Source organism: Hippopotamus amphibius, chromosome X (assembly GCF_030028045.1).
Source record: "Hippopotamus amphibius kiboko isolate mHipAmp2 chromosome X, mHipAmp2.hap2, whole genome shotgun sequence".
NCBI classification, from domain to species: domain Eukaryota; kingdom Metazoa; phylum Chordata; class Mammalia; order Artiodactyla; family Hippopotamidae; genus Hippopotamus; species Hippopotamus amphibius.
This window is the reverse complement of record NC_080203.1, coordinates 31,084,406-31,110,584: the sequence shown is the minus strand read 5'-3', so window position 1 is coordinate 31,110,584 and position 26,179 is coordinate 31,084,406. Positions and strand designations below refer to the sequence as shown.

The 26,179-nt window shown below is 41.0% G+C and overlaps 2 protein-coding genes across 4 annotated transcripts in view; one reads left to right on the top strand and one right to left on the bottom strand.

Annotated features, from left to right (window-relative positions):
- The first annotated feature begins 116 nt into the window (after nucleotides 1–116).
- ZBTB33 (zinc finger and BTB domain containing 33) lies at nucleotides 117–14,482 on the top strand. 2 transcript variants are annotated; one of them, XM_057718570.1, is made up of 3 exons: nucleotides 117–211; nucleotides 6,667–7,051; nucleotides 9,467–14,482. In XM_057718570.1, the coding sequence occupies exon 3, from the start codon at nucleotides 9,469–9,471 to the stop codon at nucleotides 11,485–11,487; it is 2,019 nt and encodes a 672-aa protein (XP_057574553.1). In that variant the 5' UTR covers nucleotides 117–211; nucleotides 6,667–7,051; nucleotides 9,467–9,468; the 3' UTR covers nucleotides 11,488–14,482. The 2 variants fall into 2 exon arrangements, with proteins under 2 accessions (XP_057574553.1, XP_057574554.1); XM_057718571.1 differs by lacking the exon at nucleotides 6,667–7,051 and having other exon boundaries at nucleotides 122–211.
- A 2,252-nt stretch (nucleotides 14,483–16,734) lies between these two features.
- TMEM255A (transmembrane protein 255A) overlaps nucleotides 16,735–26,179 on the bottom strand; it is a 45,827-nt gene continuing 36,382 nt past the window's right edge. For both annotated transcript variants that reach the window (XM_057718573.1, XM_057718572.1), the window contains 2 exons: nucleotides 24,236–24,379; nucleotides 16,735–17,118 (listed from right to left, as the gene is read on the bottom strand). In XM_057718573.1, the coding sequence (XP_057574556.1) occupies nucleotides 16,960–17,118; nucleotides 24,236–24,379 (303 nt within the window). In that variant the 3' untranslated portion in view covers nucleotides 16,735–16,959. The remainder of the gene's footprint in view (nucleotides 17,119–24,235; nucleotides 24,380–26,179) is intronic.

The window sequence follows — 26,179 nt, the reverse complement described above, 5'->3', positions numbered from 1 at the left end:
TCCGTGTAAATAAGCCGCCGCTGCAATCGGTTCCGCGCATCCTTCCGGTTCCGCAGGAGGCTCGTCAAATCTAAGTTGGATCGGAGACCCTGTCTTTCCCAGCCTCGTAGTTGAAATGACTGAAAGGAAGGATGACAGACCACAAGAGGCATTTCAAAGAGTGGCCGTATCACCAACACAGTCAACTCTACTTGTGTTTCAAGTGCTTTCTGTGAGTGTGTGTGTTACATATTCTATAGTATTGGGTGCTTACTGTTTCTCGTATGTGTATGTACGTACGTACATATACAAAATATAAATATATGCACAGATGTGCGTATATATGTACATATAGAATATATAGGAATGGCTCAAGTCGAATTACATATTTTTTTTCTGAGTCTATCCTTAGATTTAAAATAAAAGTCTAAGTGGGACGAGAAGAAAAGTCACCATGTTCAAAGTATTTGCTATGTACCTGACAGTGTGTTTATTTTAGTGTTGTCAGATTTAGCAAAAAGAAAAAAAAAATACAGTAGGCTCGCTCACATTTGAATTTCAGCTAAACAATGAATAATATTTTAGTATAAGTATGTCCCATACAATAATAATGCACTAAACTATTTTCTACTAAAGATGAAAAGATAGCCAATATTATACCTCCTCCCTCCTCTCCCACCTCCTCTAAAATTTATTCCTTATATTCTAAGGCTTTTCACTTGCTGTTAGAGAAAATGGGTTGGGAAGCAGCCCCATGATATCTGGCAACTGGCTAGCACTCAGGCCATGTTCTTCTGTTGGACATAAACTCACAGAACACCAATCTAAGACAAGGTCACTAGGAGACGGACAACGTGAGACAAAATAAGACCACTTCATAAATTTGTCTAAGCACAGACAAAATAAAAAGTCTCTGTGCCACCCAGAAAACACCAGACACCCCCTCTCCTTGCCAAAATGGGTACTGCTGCTTTAGCAGTTACAGCTTTATCCTTGCCCTAGTCTGCCCTCCCTATAGATGAGGTTATTGAGATGCCCAATCATACAATTGCCCCTGCTTTCTGACAGCATCTGATTTAGAGCTAACTGCCACTTCCTTACACCCTTCTGTAAATCACCCAAATACTATAGTAGGTTCTTTCTAAAGTTCTCTTACTGAAACACCCCATGGTTCCCTATGGTGTTCGTTCTCCCTGCCTGCAAAGAATAATAAATCCAACTTGTCAGCTATGAGTAAGTTCCTGGTGGTCTTTGGTTGAAGGGCATTAACATGTTCCACTGCCTAGAATGCTCTTCCCCAGATATTTGTATGGCTCTTTCCCTTAGTTCATTCCATTCTTTTCTCTTACATCATCTTTTCAGAGAGGTCGACCCTGACCACACTGTTTACAATAGCACCCTCATCATTCTCTCCCCCTTTATGCTGTTTATTTTTCTTCATAGCACTAATTACTATCTGATATTATATATTTAGATAATATGTTTATTGTATGTCTCTCCCATTAGAATCTAAGTTTCATGAGGACTGGGACTTCATCTTGATGATGATTGTATCCACAATTTGTAGGGCATTGCCTGGCACAGAGTAGGTACTAAGTGATATGTATTTAATGAACAAACGAATCAATGGATTTTTATTGTCAGGGTTTATAATAGTTTAATTCTATCACATATTCATAATCAACCTTGTTGTTTGGTCTTAGTCCTCCATTTAAATAGATTGGCTCACTGCAAAATGTCCATTCTTTTTTTTAAGAAAAATTTTCATTTATTTATTTATTTGGCTGTGTTGGGTTTTCGTTGCTGTGCATGAGCTTTCTCTAGCTGCGGCGAGCGGGGGCTACTCTTCATGTGGTTCGCGGGCCTCTCATTGCAGTGGCTTCTCTTGTTGTGGAGCACAAGCTCTAGGCACACGAGCTTCAGTAGCTGTGGCACACGGGCTCAGTTGCTCCATGGCATGTGGGATCTTCCAGGACCAGGGCTCAAACCCCTGTCCCCTGCATTGGCAGGCAGATTCTTAACCACTGCGCCACCGGGGAAGTCCCAAAATTTCCATTCTTAATTCTTTATTTTGACTCATTTAAGATTTGATTTCATATTGCCAAATAATTTTTCACAAAGGATGCATAGGTAGTATATTCTCTCAACTATTTTCTTATTTGAAATAAGCTACCTGTTGCTTTTTGCGGGTAGATTGTATTATTGTCGGCAATATCCACTTCCTCATTCCCAATAAGAGGGTTATATATCCCTATCCAATCGAATTTGGAAGGTTTTAAGAAGAAAAGGAGAATCAGCAGTATCAAACAAGTCACTTAAAGAGAGAATTGTTGGGATAAAGCAGAAAAGGGGAGAATGATGAAAAAGCAAGCATGTATTTAGCACTTATTGGGTTCCAGACACACATTCATTCAATATTAAGCAACCATATCTGTCTACCATTTACCATCAAGGCAGGCTTCACAAACATGTTAGTGTTTGAGTTGTGTTTTTCTTAAAGACAAGGCACTTGCCAAATAACAGGAGAGGCACAGTGTAAATACAAAAGGAATGGTTATTACAGGCTCAGGGTTCCAGGTACAGACATGAAAGCAGTAAACAGCATATCATATTTTGGAAACTGTAAGCAGTTTGACACTATCCGTAGTTAACTCATTTAATCCTCAAAACAACTCTATGGGAAGGTATTATTATCTCTATTTTACAGTTGAAGAATTAGGCTCAAGGTCACACAGCTAAGTGGCAGCACCAGAATCCCAACCCACTCACATCTACCCAAGTCTTTGTTTCTTTCACTATACTTTACTGTGGTTTCTTCTGATACTTGTGTAGTGACCTTACTCAATCTGTGTAGCTAAGCATAACTCAGTGGAAGGGCTCTAGGACTCAATGAATGCCACTTTTTTTTTTTATCATCATCGATTAATGTATATTAAGCACCCACAAGATTCTTGGCATTTTAACACAGGAGAGGACAGTTGCTGGCCTCATGGAATTCATAATCAAGTTCAAAAGCGGCAAAGCCAAGCAAACACTGACATGTGGTTATAAAATCTGATTCCATTATCAGCCAATCAAAAATCTTTCTAGAATGTGAAGCAATTGAAACCTCCAAATCCATTTGATAATGGTTCTTATCTTTAAAAGCTACTAGGTTATTTGAAGTAGGGTTAAGCCTGCAGATAAAAAGAAAGTGAAAGGTGAAATAACTTGTTAAGAAACAGAAAATTAATGAAACTTTCCAAAGATCTTGTCCCAAAAGCAAATATTAAGGCCACTCAGATTTCTTGATCTGCTCTGCTTTTCCTACAAAAAAAATTCCTTTCCTGATCATTGGATCCCGTTTAATTATAGGTAACTTTTTTCTTTTTAAATTCTTTTTTTAATTGAAGTATAGTTGATTTACAATGTTGTGTTAGTTTCAGGTGTACAACAAAGTGATTCAGTTATTATATATTAATTTTTTCAGATTATTTTCCATTGTAGGTATTATAAGATATTGAATATTGTTTCCTGTGTTATACAGTAAATCCTTCTTGCTTATCTATTTTATATATAATAGGGTGTATCTGTTAATCCCATACTCGCAATTTGTCCCTCCCCCTCCCCGTATCCCCTTTGGTAACCATGAGTTTGTTTTCCATGTCTGTGAGTCTGTTTCTGTTTTGTATATAGATTCATCTGTATTATTTTTAGATTCCATATATAACTGATATCATACAATATTTGTCTTTCTCTGACTTATTTCACTAAGCATAATACTCTCTAGGTCCATCCATGTTGCTGCAAATGACAATATTTCATTCTTTTTTGTCTGAGTAATAACATCCATATATATATATACCACATCTCTTTAAGCAAATCGTCTGTTGATGGGCACTTGGATTGTTTCCATGTCTTGGCTTTTGTAAATAGTGCTGCTATGAACATTGGGGTGCATGTATTTTTTTGAATTAGAGTTTTTGTTTTTCTGCATATATCCGCAGGAGTGGAATTGCTGGATCATATGGTAGTTCTATTTTTAGTTTTTTAAGGAACCTCCATACAGTTCTCCATAGAGGCTGTACCAATTTACATTCCCACCAACAGTGCAGGAGGGTTCCCTTTTCTCCACACCCTCTCCAGCATTTATTGTTTCTAGATTTTTTGATGATGGCCATTCTGACCGGAGTGAGGTGATACCTCATTGTCGCTTTGACTTGCATTTCTCTGATGATTAGTGAGGTTAAGCATCTTTTTATGTGCCTATTGGCCATCTGTATGTCTTCTTTCAAAAAATGTCTATTTAGGTGTTCTACCGATTTTTTTGATTAGGTTGTTCATTTTTTGGATATTGAGCTGTATGCGCTGTTTTTATATTTTGGACATTAACCCCTTGTTGGTTTCATTGTTTTATCCTATTCTCTTAGTTTTGTTGATGGTTTCCTTTGCTGTGCATAAGCTTTTAAGTTTCATTAGGTCCTATTTGTTTATTTTTGCTTTTATTTCTTTTGCCTTGGGAGACTGAGCTAAGAAAATATCACTAAAATTCATGTCAAAGAATATTTCACCTATATTCTTTTCTAGGAGTTTCATGGTGTTATGTCTTACATAACCATTTTAAGTTTAAACCATTTTAAGTTTATTTTTGTATATAGTGTGAGGGGATGTTCTAATTTCATTGATTTACATGTAGGTGTCCAGCTTTCCCAACACCACTTGTTGAAGAGACTGTCTTTTCTCCATTATATATTTTTGCCTCTTTTGTCATAGGTTAATTGATCTTAGGTGCGTGGGTTAAAGGTAGCTTTTTAATTTTAGCTTAGCTTTTGCTGAGTTCGGGGGGTGAGCGACATGGACAGAAGGGAAGAGACGGTTTTCTGCACTTTGAAGTAACAGGCCTTCATCTTCCCTCAGTTGGGGCTCCACACTTTTAAAGCCCTTTAGGGAAGGGGACAAAGGCAAGGCAGTTCTGTTGGGGGCCTTGGTGCAGTTGGTGCTAGTGCAAAAGAAATTGTATTGCATCTTACAATTTACTGAAAGGTAACCAACACACATTTGATATCAAAAGTGGCAGCTGCTGCCACTGTGATCTGTATTTCAAAGAAATGTCTCATTTTAGTTTTAGTCAACTAAGCTACTGAAAGATAAATAGCTCCTAAACTTTCAAAATGTACTTTATCTTATTTCCTAAATTTTTGGGGGGGGGCTACTAAATTTGGGGGGAGGATGACTCAGAAAAATGGTCATTAATCTGCTAACTAGTTTTTTTAAGTGCTCAGTTGCCAGGAAAATACTACCATCTGTCTTAGTTTCTTTTATAACAGTGCACTCCTATTTTCCATGAAATGTTTTCATATTAAACAATGAAACTTTCATAATTTTAAGTAATAATAAAAAACTAATAATGCAGTAATTCCCACATAGATTGTTTTCCCACAGTACAAAACCTTAGAGAAATGCCTAAGGAATTTCATATGGATTTCTTATCTCCATGTGAAAATACACCTGTATTACACTACTTTGACGTTATACTGTGTGGCTTTACTTTATTGAGAATGTAGAATAGATTAGAGATCGATAGATGATGACATCCTTGTCTGATTTTATGTTGAAGAAAATTAGATATAGTTAGTAGATGTTTTATTCTGAAATATCCTGATGGGCATTTTTCAGCAAGATTTTTGTAGGAAGGAACCACAGGGATTCCAACTGAATGGTAAATAAGTGCCAATTCAACTTTTTGGAAACTGATGCAATATTATCCTATACATATTTTTTAAAAAGAAAATGAAGGTAGTGAATGGCTCTAATTGTTGAAGAAAAATGCTACTATTTTGGTTCCTTAGTTGAATATGATCAATAACTAGCCTAAAGGGAAATATTTTGCTCTCCAAACACCCATCCTTTTGCTTCATTTATCATGGTACTCAGTCGAAAGTGTGTTACCAGAGGAGTCTTTAAAATTACAACTCATTCATGTATTCATTCACTAAACAATTATTGAACACCTACTGTGTGTCAGACAGTAAAGCCCTCTGAGGAGGAAATACTATGTAAATGAAAATAATAAATTAACAATGCAAGTGTTAATATTATTTATCTTTCAAGATGCAGCTCAAATTCAGTTTGCTACTCCCTTCTCTGTGTTCTGTACCTTACAAATATTTTGTCAATGTTTGTGTACCTATCTACTAAGCTCTTTGAAAAGGTAGAGACCTTGGCTTATTCTTTTTTGTATTCCACAGAACCTAACATAAGATTTGGTACAGATCAAACAGGTGGTCAGAAAACAGTTGGAGGAATTAACATAGTGTTGCATCATTTAGTATTCAATTAAGAAGATAGTACTTGTCCAAAAACTGAATTTATTTCTTCAAAGTAGATATTATAATGTAGTTGTTATCGTGTTATCCTAAAACTTGAATTATCACAAGTCATAATGAGTTGATACATTATGTTTGATTATGTTTATTTATTCTGATTAAATTTCAAGGTGCTTTAACATCTAACAAACAGGCTATTAAATAGGGCAGTTTCAAACTTTCAAAAGAAATGAAACCCGTCTAGTCTCTCGAAGTTTTTACGCCCTAGAAGCTTACACGGAAGGTAGATGAAAGCGACTAGCTTCCCTGGCATCCCAACCGTTGGTGGCCGTGTTACCGCATCTTTCCCTTTCCTTTTTCCCACCCTTTCGCCCTCCGGAAGGGGCCGAGCGCTCCCGGTGCTTCCCAGTCTTCCTCCGCCCCCTGCGGAAGGAGCCGAAGGCGGTATGGGGCTCCGAAGGCGGAGTGGGGCGCCGAAGCCGGGCGGCCTAGCGCTCGGGCCCCTCCGGAAAGAGCCGAACCGCGCTCGGAAGAGGAGGGCGCCTTTGCCTTCGGCGCCTCGCCCCCGCGCGGTGCCCTCTGTCGGCGGCGTGAGGCAGCTGTGGTAGCGGTGGCGGCGGGAGGCGGTAGCCGCGTCGACGTCGACCAAGACTGGAGCGACGTTTAAAGAAGGAGCCGAATCGCCGCGGAGTCCGGCCTCTGGTTGTTGGAGGACTCCCACCCTTCCGCGCGGCCCGACGACGAGTAGCGGCGGCGCCGGGAAGCAGGTGAGGAGCCGGCCGCGACCCGGGAGGGGGCGAGGGATCGCGCCTGCTACCTCCGTCCCTGGGCCGCGCCTGCCTTCGCTTTCTCCTCATTTGAACCAGGAAGCGGCGGAGTCGGAGGCTCCGCTCCTCCGGCCCTTTCTTTGTGTGGGCCCGGGAGCGAATGAGGGGATGAACCGGGAGGGCCGCGGCGCGCGGCGCGGTCCCCTCCGCCGTCAAGGGCCGAGGGGCTGCCGGCGCCCGGGGTAGGCCCGGAGCGTGGGGAGCCCACCGCGGAGAACCGCTCGGCGTTTTCCTCGCCCCTCTGCCTGCCTTTTTGCGCCTCTTTTCCCCTCGTAGCCCCTACTTTGATTTAGAGTTTTTTGGCCAGGCCCATCCTCCCCTTCCGTCCCCCCTTCCCAGGGCATAACAATGCAGCCTGCTTGGCCTCATCCCCTCCCAACACCCCACCCTCCGGCTCGCCACCTTCTACTTTCTCCGGCTCGCCTCGCCTTACTACCCCCGCCCTGACCATGCTGGCCGCACCTCCATCTGTGTTTGCAAGAAGCTGCTTTTCCGCGTGAATCAGGGTTAAAAACCTGGTTGCAGCCGGCCGGGTGCGCATGGGGAAGAGGGGGTGGAGGGAGGAAGATGGGGTTCAGCTGCCGAAGGGAGCGGCGTGTCGGTTATTTCACTCTCGCGGGTGGCGTTTCTCTTTTCCACCTTCACCTGCCCTCGGTCAAGGATTTGTCTCACAGGAATGCAGAACGGCTTTTCTACAGTCGGGTCGCAAATCTTGGTTGGGGTGGACTCAGACCGATTTGTGCTGTTCCTGGGTCCACCTTAACGGGGAAGAGGAGGAAACCTAAACAAAATGAAACCAAGTCCCGGTGTCACCTGCACACGTACATTTAAGTCATTCCCCCATTGGTAAACCCCATTTGCAAACGACAAAAATAGGGGGGCCGTATTCAGAAAACCTGTCTATCCACTGAAAAGTGACTTGTGTTGAAATCCCCATGTTTCCCCTGGTTGCTGGCTCGCTGTCCAGAGGTCACCCTTTCTGATGAATGCCTTTATGCTAACCTGGAATCCCTTGACCGTTAACAAGCAGTGCCTTCTAACATGATGTTGTAAATCCTTGATTTCTAGACTTTTCGCCAATTTTTTTGTTTTTAAGCGATAATTTTGAAAAATTTAGAAGATATTTGAGACGCCCTGTCTTCCGCGTGTATATAACTTAATCACTGTGACAGTGGTGCTATTTTGGTAACTCTAAAGGGAAAGAATATTAGCAGTAAAAGTGTTTCTTTACCAGAAGTGCTTATCAACTAATTTTTAATTGTATATACATGTATTATTTATTTATTTATTACTTAAATTCAGTGTCATCGTTATTGGGAATATCTTCTTCAAAGGGCCAAAAAATTGTTTTGGGGGGGTAAACAGCAGTACTATTTATTGACATCCCCCTCCCCTTTTTATAGAGTGATGTCTGCTCAGTTCTAGTAAGTTTATATCTTCATTTTCACTCATTTATTTGGTGTGAAGAAAATTCTCGTATCAATGCTCATAATTCTTTACCAACAAAATGAAATGTTTCATATTTTCATGCAAATGAGCTTTAAGAAATGGTAAACTTTCCTTTTTCTTTGTTTTATTTTTTCACAACAGCATCTGTTGACTTCATTTAGCACTCTAACATTCCACCTCTGGAGACTGTAAAGGTAGACAGGTGAGGGGAAGGGGCAAGGGGAAGAAGAAAGAGGAGAGGGTAAGAAAGGTGTTTCATAGTTTATCCAGATTAGGCATCCCAGTTAAAATGTGTTGAAAAATGGGAAATTTAGAGCTAATAATTGCCCGTGTTTATAAATGCTGACTTAGCCATTGGCTACAGGGAGTAGCTGTTGAATATGTTCTTAAAGATAAGTTAAAATTTAGGAAGACTACATATTTTGGACTCAGAATTGCACACACCAAGCTTTTCTGACATTCGAATCGTTCATTTACAGGTGAAGTAACTTTTATGTGTTCATGATGAAGATTTTTCTTAAAGTTTTAAGACACTTAAAAATTAACTCTTAACTCTTCTTGAGGAGAAAATCCAAAATTGGAACTAAGAAAATTAATTTTAGTCTTTAAAAATTGCTTAGTGGTGATGCATGTATCTAAGATTCAAAGGAAGAGATTAGTGTTCAGATCTGTAGATCAGTTTAAAACTTGCTTGTCTCTTCTCAGGGGGAAGTCATAAGATTTGACGTGTGGTCCAAAAACCAGCCTGTAAGAACAACTTATATAAAAACCAAAAAGTTATGCCAAACTTTGGTTAAAACTCCAATTAACTATTTAATGATGCTGTAGCTGAAATTCTGAATTATGAAGTACTTTTGTTTTTCTTTCCTAATCTCCCATCCCACCCCCCTCCCCCTTCTCTTACAGGCATGGAGAGTAGAAAACTGATTTCTGCTACAGACATTCAGTACTCTGGCAGTCTGCTGAACTCCTTGAATGAGCAACGTGGCCATGGACTCTTCTGTGATGTTACTGTTATTGTGGAAGACCGAAAATTCCGAGCCCACAGGAACATTCTTTCAGCTTCTAGTACTTACTTCCATCAGCTCTTCTCAGTTGCTGGGCAAGTTGTTGAACTGAGCTTTATAAGAGCAGAGATATTTGCAGAAATTCTCAATTATATCTATAGTTCTAAAATTGTTCGTGTTAGATCAGATTTACTTGATGAGTTAATTAAATCAGGGCAGTTATTAGGAGTTAAATTTATAGCAGAGCTTGGTGTCCCATTGTCACAGGTTAAAAGCATCTCAGGTACAGCTCAGGATGGTAATGCAGAAACCTTACCTCCTTGTTCTAGTGACAAGAACCTTGAAATACAAAAATCAAAAGATGAAGCCCAAGAAAATGGGGCCACTATAATGCCAATTATAACAGAGTCTTTTTCCTTATCTGCTGAAGATTATGAGACAAAAAAGATCATTGTTACTGATTCAGATGATGACGACGATGACGTCATTTTCTGCTCTGAAATTCTGCCTGCAAAGGAGACTTTGCCGAGTACCAATACAGTGGCAGAGGTCCAGCCTAACCCAGGCTCTGTTGCCATTTCAGATGTTGCACCTTGTGTGAGCAATAGCTCTCCCCCTTTAACAAATATCACACCTACTCAGAAACTTCCTACTTCTGTGAATCAGGCAACTCTGAGCCAAACACAAGGAAGTGAAAAATTGTTGGTATCTTCAGCCCCGACACATCTGACTCCCAACATCATTTTGTTAAATCAGACACCACTTACTACACCACCAAATGTCAGTTCTTCACTTCCAAATCATATGTCTCCTTCAATCAATTTACTTGTACAGAATCAGCAGCCGCCAAACAGTGCTGTTTTAACAGGAAACAAGGCTAATGAAGAGGAGGAGGAGGAAATTATAGATGATGATGATGACACTATTAGCTCCAGTCCAGATTCGGCGGTCAGTAATACATCTTTGGTCCCACAGGCTGAGATCCCCCCAAATACCACTTTTGATGGATCGTTGATACAGAAGATGCAGATTCCTACACTTCTGCAAGAGCCACTTTCCAGTTCTTTAAAAATTTCAGATATAATTACTAGAAACACTAATGATCCAGGTTTAGGATCAAAACATCTAATGGAGGGTCAGAAGATTATTACTTTAGATACAGCTACTGAAATTGAAGGCCTGTCGACGGGTTGCAAGGTTTATGCAAATATTGGAGAAGATACTTATGATATAGTGATCCCTGTCAAAGATGACCCTGACGAAGGGGAGGCCAGACTTGAGAATGAGATACCAAAAACATCTAGCAACGAGACGGCAAATAAACGTATGAAAGTAAAACATGATGATCACTATGAGTTAATAGTAGATGGAAGGGTCTATTATATCTGTATTGTATGCAAAAGGTCATATGTCTGTCTGACAAGCTTGCGGAGACATTTTAACATTCATTCTTGGGAGAAGAAGTATCCTTGCCGTTACTGTGAGAAGGTATTTCCTCTTGCAGAATATCGCACAAAGCATGAAATTCATCACACAGGGGAGAGAAGGTATCAATGTTTGGCCTGTGGCAAGTCTTTCATCAACTATCAGTTTATGTCTTCACACATAAAGTCAGTTCATAGTCAAGATCCTTCTGGAGACTCGAAGCTTTATCGTTTACATCCATGCAGGTCTTTACAGATCAGACAATATGCATACCTTTCTGATAGGTCAGGCACTATGCCTGTAATGAAGGATGATGGTATTGGGTATAAGGTTGATGCTGGGAAAGAACCTCCAGTAGGGACCACATCTACTCCTCAGAACAAGCCAATGACCTGGGAAGATATTTTTATTCAGCAGGAAAATGATTCAATTTTTAAACAGAATGTAACAGATGGCAGTACTGAGTTTGAATTTATAATACCAGAATCTTATTGAACTCCATTGAAATATCAGAAAGTTTTGGTTTGGATTAAGGGGCAGGGCTTTCAGAAGACCTGTAAAACAAATAAAGGTGAAAACAAGTTAATTTGATCTGCCACGACGCCTGAAGGTAGTCTAGTTGGATTATTTGTTGATAATTTTTAGAAGCAAATTATTCTGAAAGTTTGAATAGACATTGAGAAGTTTTCCCCCCAAGTATCTGTTTATATAGTTAGCTTTCAGCACATTTAAAAGAGGCAAAAAGAAAAAAAAAGCTTGGAGAGATAGTTTCCTGAATAGAATTTGAAGCAGTCTGAATGTTCTTTAAAATAACTGGAGTTATTAGCATACCCTAGTATATCTTGCAACTTTCCCCTCCGTGTTAGCACTTTACTGCTGAATTCTCAATTTCGTTATTACTGAGACTATAAATGTGTGTTGTGTCTTGTATATGGCATAAAAAGTAAACAAGAACTTCTAAAGTTGTCCTGGAAATTTTCAAAATAAGTCTCTGCTTGGTTGTGTATTCTGCTAACCCAAATGGATAGCAACCTCCTACCTTCCGCCCCTCATGAAAATGGCTGTGCAAACAAGTCTCTTATTTGAAGAATGAATTAGTTTTAGCTAATTAGAATTAAACCTTGCTTTTATTGCCATAGTCTGGAAGAGACTTTGGTGGCTGGACTACTGTATATATACCTTTGCAATGTGGTTTCTGTGGGCAAAAATAAAGGAAGACAAATCTCTGTAATGCAGACAGGAAGAGATGAAAAGTTCTATCGCATTTGTTTTGAATTCTGTGCTCTTACATGAAAGAGACAGAGGATGGAAGTGAATGGAGATTTCCTTTTTGCTCATTATGGTTAAAAAATATTCCCATGAAATTTTTCAAATTTTGAATCTGAAAACCACCAAATTAATTTTTATATGTAAATTGTTATAAATGACAAATTTCATAAATGAGACTCCTACATATTTTGGGCGGGAGGCTACTGGCATATGTTTTTAAATGTTCATATTACTAGAATCTCTAATAGGAAGTTTTTATTTGACATAGTTGAATCAGTGATCTAGTATTTTCCTTTCAGCAAAACCTGTTAGGTTTTTACTCCTTCTAAAATAAGTTCCATTCCATCTGCAAACTGCTGCAGTATTATAGCGATCAGAAGCTATATACGGAAGTTAAATAGGCTTGTTGATTCCCATTTATCTTGAGAACAATAAATACCACCTTTCTCCCTTTTAAAATGACACATATTTAAACACTTAGAAAAGAAAGTCAAAACTTACTGAAGTGCTAGTACTGAAAGGGAAGCAGGTTGGAACAAATATAGCCTAGCATTTATAACAGCATTGACTTGTTGAACTTCTGTAAATGACTTTTTGCAAAGGAAAAAAAATTAATAGATACTGAAAAAGATTGTTGTGCATAGTTATTAGTCATTTGTAACCTTGCTTAAGTATTTCTTAATTCAACATAGATATTTTCTTTCTCCTTAACCACGTATTTTTGAAAATAGTCTATTTGTTGACTTTGAACTTAAAGCTTTAATCATAATTTCTCATGTATACATCATTCTTCTGACAGTAAGCTAGATTTGAAGATAATGGTTTCAGTATTTCTTAAGATGGTAGATGAGGGTATCAGGCATCAGTATTTGCAGTAATATGAGGAGAAAGAAAAATAATATAATCCTTTGCTTACCAAGGATTAGAATGATATGCATCTTTCTGTTTTCTGTTTTGTGAGTGGAGACCTTAAGACCATTTTGTAAACTAATCCTTGGAAAATTTGAAATTACCTTACAACTTAAGAGTCTGATATCTGGAATTGCAATATGCTTCCTTTCTGTGTAGGTATTGATAACATTACTCTTTGACTATTGGTGTACACTCTGAAATATTTTCAGTGGAAATTTGTTTCATTAATGCTGTTTCATCAGTTAGACATAATTCTTCTACAAGTGTGAATGATACTGATGCCAGCAGAGCTTCCAGTCCTTTCAGACTTAACTGCTTGGTAAATTAGTTTGTCATAATAAAACTTGGTGGTTTCCACAAGGCCACTGTGACAAACCAGGAGTTAATTCTATAATGGAAAACTATCCATTCTGAATTATCTGGCTATAATTATTTGCTGCTGCTGTGCTTTATGTAAATTCCGAGTATGAAATTTCAACTTTGCCTACTGAAGTTTTCAACTTTGCCTTCTGGAGTTTTTTGGGAGGAGGAAAACTGGAAAATTCACTTTAAATTGTATTTTTGCCAGAGAACTCTTACTTGCATGTATGTCAGGGTCTTCAGTTTTTCTAGAAGTCTCTATATCCAAAGTTCAGAATTCACGTGGAATACTCCTTTGGGATTAAAACCCTTCACCCCCGGTATTTATGGGGTTGGAAATCTGTAGCAAGTTGCTGTTCAGAACTTGTTATGGGGTTTTCCTATTTTATACTTAGTTTTCTGGCAATTGAACTTCCTTTTTTTTCTTTCAAGTTGGCTTCAAATTTGGTCCTATGCTAAATTACCTATAAATATTCTGGATAGGAACTGTTTGAAATAGCAATTTGTTAAGAGGTGACAGAAAATGAAAGTGCTCAAACTAAGCAGAGATTTTAAAATGCCATAGCAATTTTGCAAGATTCACTTTAACATATATTTTAAATGATCGTTATCATTTTGGTGGTAATGATCCCCCACATACAACCACTATGAGGAACTGATGCTGGGCTTTTCCTGTTGTACCAGAAAGATAAAACAAATGGTAAAAATGATGAAGGTATTTTGTATTGTCAAGGCGTGCATATTCTAAAGCATTAAATACTAATTCAACAGCACTGGCTTTCTCACCTCTGTCAATCATAGGAAACCTTGTTCATTTCCACCCAATACTGTGATGTTCATACTTGTTCATTCTTCCCTGTCATGACTTTAAGTTCTACTTTTCATTAACCGTTACCTGATATTAGTTCGTAGAGCTTCTTATGGCAAAAATAAAATGTTTTAATTCTGATTTTTGAGTGCATTTTTTACAAGATGATCTTTCAGAAATTGTATAGACTTTTATGTTCTGTTGTTTTTCAGTTTTTGTAGCAGGAGACTGGAACTGTATTTCTGATGCTAGCATGACAGAATTTCCCATTAGGTTTTTATATGTTGGTTAATCTCACGCCCACGGTATCTTGAACCATGATAGTCAGAAGTGAGTCAGCTGCTGTCATTTGCTTTAGAGCGTTTGTGATACTTCTGTTGATTCCATGAAGACACATGTAAGTTGATAAGGAGGAGGACAGTTTTATTAATTTGAAACATCACAAAAGCAGTCTGGGTTTCCAACATGGCAGTGATAACAGATTTTAAGCAACATCCAGTTTATACAGGTTCTGGATTAATATTTTAATGTTTCATGCCCAATTCAATACTTTAAAGCAGAATTAGGAATAAAGCAGTAAATATTACAAAATGCAGTCAAGGTACATTTTGGAAATACAAATCCCTTCATTACAGCAAATGTTTTTGCAAAAGAGTAAAGCAGCAAATATTAACTTTTCTAAGGTAACATGCACTTTTTATAATTCAATGTAATAAAAACTGCTCAAATTAAGTGTTACAAAATCTATACTGTTTCAAGTTATTTTGTAAAGTAAGAAAAATACATAGAAATGAGTCATAGAATCTTAACACTTTAAGAAATGTGATAAATGTAGGATATACTGTGTAATGGTGCCTTTTAAAAAATAAATACTCATACATGGTCACTAAAGCAAAATGTAAATTGTAAACGGCAAGAAATTTCATTGAGTATTACAAGTTGATATTTGTATAGTAAGTCAATCGGTTATTAGTCCCTTTTTGAAATCCAGTGGAATTTTAATATGCTCAAAACTGTAGAAAATAATATTAATTTTATGTAATGCAAAAGGATTCTAGTTGTTTAGATTTGAAATCCGGATGAGACATCATCTGTGATGCCGAAAGTTAAACTGAATGTTTTGCAAACGTTTACTGTGAACAATGAGTGCACTTGTTGCGCCTTGATAATTCTTGATGGCTGGATGTCTACAAGGTAGATGGGAGCACCAGCATTTGCCTGCTACCTCTAATCCATCAAGTTGGGAGGTAGCGAAATTGGCTGGAAATTTTTCCTGTATGTGTTCTGTGTTTGCAGAACTGTCTAATTAGGTACCCTCCTGTAGCCCTGTATTTTTACATTGTACAAGTGTAGGATTATCAGTCTTCCTTTAAATCAGTCAATTCTCAGGTTTACATAAGATCACAATGAAAGTGTTCATTCTGAAGTGAAGGCATGGGTGCCAAAGTGTTAAATTCACCAGATTGAGGTTTAAAGCTATGTATAATTAAAAGAACTGTACAAATACCTACCACAATGTGCCAGATGGATTTTAAATCTACGATAACACTTAAGAATTTGTCAAGTTGGCTACATTTGAGGTTTTGCAGACTTAAAGCGGCATTGTAACACTTTCATAATCTTGAACGCTGTCATGATTGGTCTCAACAGAAAAAAGGACCAATAAGAGCAGTGGCATTAAAATACAGATGATTCTTTTGGGGTGGGGTGCAGGATACGTGCGGTTTGCTGGGGTTGAAGCACAATATTTGAAGATTAAATAGTCACAAAGGTTAGTAACAATTCATAACACAACCCAAGAACCTATTCTAGCATTTTTAAACTCAATTTTAACCGTAAGATTTCTATCTCCTGCAGCAAATGCAACATGTAGTACAACCGCTGTCTCCTAAGTTACCTAACATATAACTGAGATCTACTTAAAACATCTCACATGTTGTTCTGTGAGTTGCAGTGCTTCTTGAGCAATCAATCCTGTTCCCCACTACTCAAAGGAATATTGCACTTTTCCCTTTGGGAGGTACCAATCACAAAAGCTGAGCTGATTGATCACAACAGCCATTTTTATAATACAGAGAAGAAAGAAGAGATATGGGCAGCTTTTTTCAACATCCAGACACAAGCAAACAAAATCTTAGCCGGAACTCTCTGCATTGGAACTACCATGTAGCCCCATCATCTGGGAAATTTTCCTTAGGGACTGACTTCAGTGGTAGGGAAAGGTAGGGCCTATAAACCAGGCACTTCAACCAAGGTGCTAGGGTGGCAATCCGCCAAGGGCCAGAGGACAACACTCCATTTACACAGTGAAGCAGATGGCAACCACACTTCTGCATACAGAGGTGGGGCCGTAGGATAGTGCAGGTCCAAACAAGACAAGCTTCTTGCTGGGATGGCTCCCCAGCTTTGCGCTGCCCTTGGAAATGCTGGGCTCAGCCTAGCCACCCCTGCTCTGCACCGGTAACAAATAAGCTTCTTCCCTATCTTTTCCTAGCCTGGCAGGCCACTGTAAAACTTTATGCATAAGAATCACACTTTAAATTTTGTACCCTACACACTTCCACTAAAGCAGAAATACAAAAGCCACAATAATCTCAATAGCCAGCAGGCATTCCTCTTTAGGGGCTGTAAGGGGGGGGCTTCTCAAAAGGCGGATAGTAGGGAGGAGAGTATCGGGGTGGAGCACTCGAGGACCACATGTAGCTGGGCGAAGGAGAGGCAGACTGGGGCTCCTCAGAAAGTCCAGAGGGAGGGGAAGATGGAAAGACGCTGGAATGCTGTGTAATCAAAATAAAATAACATCAGTTTAGTCAGTGAGGTTGCAATTCCCCAATGTCAGTTACTATTTTAAAATGAATACGGACCCAGTGTGTTTCTGTTTGGAACAACCAGGAGCTCCTAAACCTCGCAGGGTTAATGAAGGGCATGAAACTGAGCTGGTCGCACTTTCTCTCAATCACTCAGGCTGCAAAGCTCATGTAGAGATGCCTCGGAATCCTCCTCCCCCTCCCTTTGGACCCCTCATTCGGTCAGTTACGGAATCCTGTTGCTCCTACTTCTGTGTTGTCTCCCTTTACCACGTTTATAACTCAAGCCTCCAACAACTACCCCCTGAGCTATGGCAACAGCATCCTAACTAGTCTTCAAAAAGGGAGTTTGGGTCTTAAGAACATTTGAGGTTAAGCCATTAATACCTGGGAAAGTCTTTGCTACAAAAATATATCACAGAGCCAATCTCACAGACCAAAACAAAAAAACCTAAGGTCAGAGAGGTTAAATGGCTTTCTTGCATCTGGGGTCTTCTAACTAAAAGTCTAACATTTTCTATTTCATTTTAACTGCAGCCCACCATTCCCAGGTGCAGGGTATGTTAGAGAGCAAAGAGGAACAAAGGTGAGGTGAGAATCCCAAAGATGTGAATGAGGAGCAATCTGCCAGGTCGGCAGGAACACCAAGGATTCTTATTTTGTGTTGTCTAACTTTCGCAGTCTTTGGGAAGGGAGCGAGATATGGGTTAAAAAAAATACGCAGTGAATCGGCATGTTTGGAGTCATCTGTCACTTCTCTTTCCCTGGCCCATGTATACCCTTGACCCTTGGCCCATGTATACCCTTGACCCTAATGATTTTCCTGCTCAAGGAGAGCTGGCCTATTTTGTTCACTGTTCTCTCCCGCAGAGCTCAGAACAGTGCCTGGCAAATAGAAGGTACTGAATCCATGTTGGGTGAGTGACTATAACTTCAGGAGCATAGGAGATGAGCTTGGCATGGTTTTTTTAAAATAAAATCTATTGTCAAAGACTACGGTCACGTCTTGTAGGTAACACTGCCCTGCTCCAGTGGTGGAGCATGCCTGAGGCCTGAAGGCTGGAGGGGTCTGTGGAGATGGCAAGAGGCAGGAGGCCAGTTGTAGGCTCTCAGGAAGAGCAAATGTAAGCCAACGAACAGGGCTGCAATTTTCTGTTGTGCCTTAGCTCTAGGAGAAACTTCTATATTAAAAAAAAAAAAGACCCACTTACACCAACATTTCTCAAGAGTTCAAGTGCTGTTTGGGGAGGTCAATGCCTTTACTTTGTTCTGCCGGCCGGAGTCTAAGCAGATCATGTCATTTCCAGGCGTAGAGCAATCTAGAGCCAGGCTTGCTATGAGGTGTCTGGAGCCTGAGACCAGTTGGCCATTTCTCCTTTTCCCAGTCCTGACCTCTGCACTCCTTAGAAACGGGTGTCCTGGTTTCTAGGTCTTGCTTGAGACACTGAAATCTCCATCTTCTACCACATAATGTCAGGACTGAGAAGAGGTCATAGTGGCCACCATCCCCTCCTTCCCCATCCTTTCAATCTGAGAGAAGGACTGACAGGGTCATAGAAAGATTTCAAAGACAAAAGAACTTGAGACAGTGGACTTAAGACAAGCCAGATTCCTTCCCTAAATCTTGAAATTTCTCCTCCCTTCAGGAGGAGATATGCTTTCTAAGACATTGGTATCGTGACTTCCTAGTTTTCCACTCCGCCCTGCACAACTCTCTCCTCTCTCTCCCTCCTCTTCTGTTGCTTTCATCAACTAAGAACGCTGTCCTCTTAAACCAGAGGGGAGAGCAAAAACCCACCAGGGACAAGATCTCTGGGCCCAGGGATGTGATACTCTGCCCTTCTAAATCCCGCTCCAGGATACTGAGAGTCAGGAGGCCAGTTCTCTGTGCCCCAGCCACAGAAGGGAGGGGAAGCTTCCGACAGTGGAGCTAAAGGCCGTTCTATCCTGAGAGGCAGTAAAAGGCTGCTGTGGGCAGCAGCTACCGTGGGTAGCAGTTGTACACTTTGATAATAAGAGGGGGTGGTACAACGGCCTTGGGTTTTCACTTCTCAGTTTCATGTTTGGGAAAGTATTAAGGGGGAAGGGGGCGGGATGCTTCTCACTTGCCTTTGAGGATGCTGGGAGTCTTAGGGATAAACTCGAAGGGCTCCTGGCAGAGCTAGGGAGCTAACTGGCCGCAGTCCACACACGCCCTTGGGATTTGTTGGGGGCAGGGGGGCGCCCACCGTACCAGTGCGTAGTTTCCTAGCAACAGGCCGGCACCTTGGGAAAGATCTGGCTTTGTTGCAGCTGGGGAGCTGGCCCAGTGCATTTTGGTTCCTGCCTAAGAGTTGACTTGACTAACGGGACAGGCAGCTCAGAAGAACAGAGCTTTGAATCCTTTTGCACCACAAAGCATGAAAAGCATGAAAAGCATTTAAATAGCCTACTGCTGGGCTTGAGCTTCCCATGCAGCTTCTTAGAGGCTGGGGTGGCCTAGGGCAGTGGTACTACGGAGGTGGGAGGAGGCAGGAGCACTCCCCTCTCCCGCCTTAGCATGCTTCTCCCTGCCCCATGCGGACCCATCCTCCGCAAGACCCTTGTGCATTTCTGTCACGTGTGCTTCTCTCTTCAAAAGCACTGGAAGGCAGTGACTCCAAAAGGAGCCCCGGAACTGGCCGGGTGATAAAGGTTACCAGCAAAAGATGCTGTGTCCCAAGGGTAAAACCCCGGGTCTCTTGGTTCTTTGCGTTTCCCCTTTGTTTCTGACCCAGAAAGCAAAGCCAAGGGAGATGGAGAGAAGAGTAGAGAAAAGGAAGAGGAAGAAAAAGGGAGGGATCAGAAACAAGAGAAAGGATGAGAGGCAAGGAGAACCTTGGCAGAAGAGGGAAATAGAAAAGGTTGAGTGGCAGCAGCAGCAGCAGCCTCTTAAGGCTCTCAGCAACCGGTGCCATCTACCACCTCCCCCAGAACTACTGCAACCCTCTCATTCAATGGGCCTGATTTATAATGGGTCCTTTTGGGTGGCTATGAGAAAACCTAGTGTACCTTCATGTGATTTAATACAGAGCATAAACAGAGGTGCTTGTATTTTGTACAGGCTTTTGTTTTAAGCTAAACTTGGCAATTAACCAAATGGACAAGACAGGGACCAGTCCATGGCTAGAGTGAAATAGGAGGTCTGGCCCAGTAGGCCAAACTGGGGAGTATGGCTAGAATCTTTAAGGGATTTACCTCAAAGCTACACTGGGTTGAATTTCCCAGCAGAAGTAGAAACTGATGCTTTATACCTACAGGATATGGACTGCTTGGCTATGGGGAAATGAGTGCAAGGGGCAAGAGAAGTGAGCACAGGGGAGGTGAGCGAGGAGGCGCTGGCAGTCTTGGCTTCTAGTCTTGGACGCCTTGGAGTCTAACATTTCCAAAGAGTCCTGCTTCTCCAAGCTCAGCCCTCGCAACATCCTCAGGGCCAGCTGACCAGACCCACATCCTCGCTCCCATCTGACCACAAGAAATGTTTCCCGAGCTTCCTGACTGGACAGCTACCCAACAAGGGCATGACTTTGAAGGGTGAAAACAAAACCCTATAAAACCTCTTCCTTCCATCAGCCTCAGGATAAAAAGGAAAGAGAAGTCTTCAAAGGCAAAGCAACATAAATAGTCCTATTTGGAAATGACCAGAATGGGGAAGTCATTCAGAAGAAAGTCTAGAAAGGTCAGTTTTCCTGCTATGATTTGGGCCCTTTTACAATCTGAGAAGAGAATAAGGGAGCTCTGGCTTTTTTGGCGGGGGGAGGGTAGGTCTGTGCTTCTGGTGGTTTTATTGTCAGAGCTGATGTGTGCTTTGCTAACTGCTATTTATCTGGGAACATAGCAGGTGTTCCCTCATCCTCTTGGCTTTCTTGGGGAAAGACTGGTATTTCCTCCTATGAAATGATAAGGGAATGGGACTTGGTGAACAAAAGAAAGCTCCACTCAAATACTAAAACAAAATACCATATAAGTTCTAGAGAGAAACAAATCACTTAAAAGCATACCCCTTAAAACCTATAACTTTATAAAGTCTCCAAAAAGGAAATACAAAAGATGGCTTGAACCTACGGAAAGAACCAGGAGAGGTATAAGAAGTGTTCCAGCAGTCCTTGGACTGGGGGGCAATTTAATAACAGAATAAGAGGGAGTGAAGGGACTTCCCTGGTGGTCCAGTGGTTAGGACTCTGTGCTTTCACTGCTGTGGGTGCGGGTTCAATCCCTGGTCAGGGAACTAAGATTCCACAAGCCGCGCAGCGCGGCCAAAAGGCAAAAAAGAGAGAGACAGTAAAGAGACTCTTTCTGAGTCATGATTAGGAAGCCCATAATTTAAACCAGTAGAACATGTAAATATCCTAAAATTAACCTAGGAAAAGATGAATGCTATACTCAGACTTACAGCTTCTCTAAAGAATCCCTCAAGCCAATCTCTGGCATCAGACACACCTGGATACATATTCGTGTTCTCCACTGATCATCTCTGTGACTGTGGACAGGTTACTTACTCTCTCCATGACTGAGTCATCTCAACTTAAAAATGGCAATGACGGGACTTCTCTGGTGGCACAGTGGTTAAGAATCCACCTGCCAATGCAGGGGACACAGGTTTGATCCCTGGTCTGGGAAGATCCCACATGCAGCAGAGCAACTAAGCCCACAAGCCACAACTACTGAGCCCATGTACCGCAAGTACTGAAGCCTGCACACCTAGAGCCCGTGCTCTGCCACAAGAGAAGCCACTGCAATTAGAAGCCTGCACACCGCAATGAAGAATAGCCCCCGCTCGCTGCAACTAGAGAAAGCCCACGTGCAGCAACGAAGACCCAATGCAGCCAATAAATAAGATTAAAAAAACAAAACTATAAAAAAAATGGCGGAGGGAGTTGCGGGTGGGAGGGAATATGGGGATATACGTATAAATACAGCTGATTTACTTTGGTGTACCTCAAAAGCTGGTACAAGAGTGTAAAGCAATTATATTCCAATAAAGAGCTTAAAAAAATGGCAAGACAAGAGCATTTCCCTCAAAGAACAAAAACGAGATGATATTTGCAAACCACTTAGCACAATGCTTGGTATATAATAGGTGCTCACTGAATAGGAGCTGTCATGAAAAAGGAGAGGTTTCCACAAATCCCTAAAGTGCCTGCTTTGAGCCCACAGTGTAGGTTTGGGTTAGGTGCTAGATTTGGATCCTTTCTCTGGGTTAGGTACCCTGTGTCTAGGTTTCCATAGCACTCTGGGTAACAGTCTACTTACTGTTTTGCCCCCACTGCTCTCCCCTGACCACCCCTCAGGTCCCTAGATGGATCTCTTAATGCAGGGCCTACATCTCATTCAATCTCTACGTCCAGAGCTCCTGGCACAGTTCCTGGCGCATGGGAACACAGAGTAAACACTGACTGAACTGAAACCAATAGCCTGGGCCACCAATGGCATTGGCGATCTTGTTTCCATGCCTGGGCTAGTGTTTGAATGAAGAATGATGGACAGAAAGATGGCTCCATCCCCTAAACAGAGGCTTCCCATCTTAGAGTTTGCAGCAGCCATCACCAAGGAGGTTATTGTTCCTACTTCGGGGGTTCGTTATAAAGTGAAAAGTCCTAAAAATCAATATAGTTAATATAATTTACTCCAATATAAAAAAAAATGGAAGCAGCCTCTTGGCAGCCACGCATGGCCCCTGTATCCTAGGATGACTTTTTATTATGGGTGCCCCAAAGAATGGTGACCCTCTTGTGCTAGGTTCAACATCCCTGCACTCTTTTAAATGACTCCTTTTTGCCTCTGTCACTACTGCAATTATCTATGCCCTTTTAGAGCATATTTGTGTTTTCCAGTCTATATTACCTATTTGGGGAACAAGTTCCCTGAGTTGTCTACCTGTGAATACAGTAGGCTTTAAAACAAGTTCTAACATCTTTTCCCAAGCTTTAATGGATGCCTCCTTGCGCTGGTGCTGTATTTTATGACAACAAACAAGTCCATGTTCACACTATAGATACACATTTGCAATACAGAGTCCTAGACCTCCCCATGCAGTATGTAAACCAAAGCAAAGTACATTTTACTCAACTAAATAGGGGGTTTTTCAGTTTCAATTATTTTGTTAATCTGAAGCCGAAATTAGGTTGCCCAAGGGCTCTGTTTTTCTAAACTGGCTGGTTAATTGGAAGCACCCCCAAACAGTCATGCTTTTATGTCCCCTTGGAGCATTCAGGGCTCTTAGTCAATAGAAGTAAATTCATTATAAGCTTCCCTCCTTTCAAAGGCATTTCCTTGGTCCCCAAATTTTGAATTAACCAGATTTGAGTGTAATCCCACTCTTCTGTGGTCCAGGGTTTATGATCATTGTAAATGCCTAAAAGACTGTTTTGTTTGTTTTCCTGAAGTGTCTAGTTCAGTGCTCTGCATACAATGAATTCCTTTTAATTAAGTGCCTTTTGGGTTCTGTTTTTCTGTGCTTAGTCTTAGCTCAAAAGGAAAATGGGAAAGTGCAAATTTGGTAATGATTTCTGACCCACATGATAACAAGGAAAAAAGGGGGTGGAGGGTGTTATAAAAAATATTTCCTCTGTATAGTCCCAGTTAGGAAGTCTGGGAAAAAAGAAGGGACTTCTTCCTCATTACAGAAAATTTGATTCAAACCCTTGTGTGGCTCAGAATGCCCTTGTGCTAAGGAGCAGGACTAGGCAGGCCTCTTCCGGTGGCAGAGAAATGGAAAAGGCCACTGTTGGACAGGGGTCTGTGGTGACACACTCATGAGTACCTCGGTGTAGGTCAAGGCAACTTGGGACACCTGGATCCTATCTCCTTCTCTCCCCTTTTCTTCGATCATTCTATTTCTTCTCCTCTCCTGTCTTTCCCACCCTCCCCATCTCCCCATCTCTCCCATCATTGCCTGCCTATGCAGTCCTTAAGCTAGTCACTGGTACCCACAGGCTGCTAAAGGCCCTCACAGATAGAGAGCCTGGCTACCTCATATATATTAGGAAGGGTCCATAATTAGGGAGAGAACGAAAGAACATGAGCGACAGCAAGGGTAACGGAGAGTACTTTTTCTCTCAAAACATACCTGAAAGTCATAAGCAGAATAAGGTGGCAGATGAGGAGGGCTATGGTAGTAGGTATTGTAGGATGCCACTTGAGGGCGAGCGTAGTAAGAAACGGTCGGATGAGCATTTTCAACAGAACAGTTCAGTGCTGGGAGAGTTGGGTTCTGTAGAAAAATGTAAATTAGAAACAACATAAACATTCATCCCTGGGAGAATGGTTAAATAAACCATGGTACATTCATACTACAGAATACTATGGAGCTATTGATTAACAATGATGTGCACCTATATTTAGTGACAGGGAAGTTGTCCAGGATATATTGTTAAATTTAAAAAACAAAAACAAGCCACTGGCAAAACTATGGAGACAATAAAAAGATTAGTGGTTGCCAGGGGTTGGGGTTGGGGAGAGGGATGAATAGGCAGAACCCGGAGTGTTTTTAGGACAGTGAAAATACTGTTTGCTACCATAATGATGGATATATGTCATTATACATTTGTCCAAACCCATAGAATTACAACACCAAGAGTGAACCCTAAGGTAAACTATGAACTTTAGGTGATTATAATATGTCTATATAGGTCCATCCTGGGTAATAAATGTACCACTCTGGTGGGGGGTATTGATGTGGGGGAGGCTATGCATGTGTAGGGGGCAGGGGGTATGTGGGGAATCTCCATACCTTTCTCTCATTTTGTTGTGAACCTAAAACTGCTCTAAAAAAATAAAATCTTTTAAAAAAGCCACCATGTGGGACTTCCCTGGTGGTCCAGTGGCTAAGACTCTGTGCTCCTAATGCAGAGGCCTGGGTTCCATCCCTGGTCAGGGAACTAGATCCCACATGCCGCAGCTAAGGGCCCACATGCTGCAACTAAAAGATTCTGCACACCGCAACGAAGATTCCGTATGTGGCAATGAAGATCCTGTGTGCTGCAACTAAGACCTGGCGCAGCCAAATAAATAAATAAATAAATATTTTTTTAAGTTAACATTAAAAAAAAAAGCCACATGTTATATTAATGTAGAATAATCCCAGTTCATGTAAAAATAAAGACAAGCAACTATATATGTAGGTACGTTTGTCAATGAAATTAATCTGGAAAGACTCACAACAAACTTAACTATGGTTATCTCTGTGGAGGGCAGTGGTATTCGGAAGTAAATGGGGACTCTTTACTCTGAATTGCATAGCCAAGGTTTTCACAACTAATATGTATTACTTGTGTCATTTTCCCACAACTTATTATTTTGAAAAATTCAAACCTATAGAAAAGTTGATATCATTTCTGTGATTTTCAAAAACAAAAAGAAAAAGATTGACACCCCTCCCCAAATACAAAATGTCAAATGGACAAGGCTACTGCTCTTGCTGTGACAGAAATGTGATCAGTGACAAGGGTTTGTAAAAGTTGCAAGGATTCTTGCAGATTCCAGCCTTGTTAAGGAGCTCTCAGACAGACATGAAGGGAATTCATTTCACATCAGCCCTGTAGGCTGGAGGCAAAACCCTAACACAGAAACCACGAAAGACCAATTGGAGTATATTGATACCACCCCTACTTTTGGGGGAAACAAAACAATGCAGAAAGAATTTAATACCATTTTAATAACATGGTGGTGTGTGCAGCCCTTCAAGGGTTAAAGCTAATCTTGTCCAGGATGGGAGTTCAGATTTCAGCCAGGCCAAAACACTGCTAAAGGAAGTCACCACCACTCATGAGTTCCCAAGCAGGACTGTGCTTTGTAGCTTATGAGTGCCACATAGGTCAAGGTGTGGGTAAATGTTCTTTCCATTATCCATGTCATTGGCACCCGCTCCGTTCGTGTGGATAATCGAGAGCTATCTATGAAATCAACGCATCTTGTTTCTGGTACATATCTACTTTGCATTAACAGAGAGCAGAAGCTTCCTCTCAAGTGATGAAAATGTGTGGGCAGGCTTTGGCAATGCCACAGGCAACCA

What these genes read in the sequence shown, in the direction of transcription:
- ZBTB33 (XM_057718570.1), top strand. Translation starts at nt 9,469, where the DNA reads ATGGAGAGTAGAAAACTGATTTCTGCTACAGACATTCAGTACTCTGGC.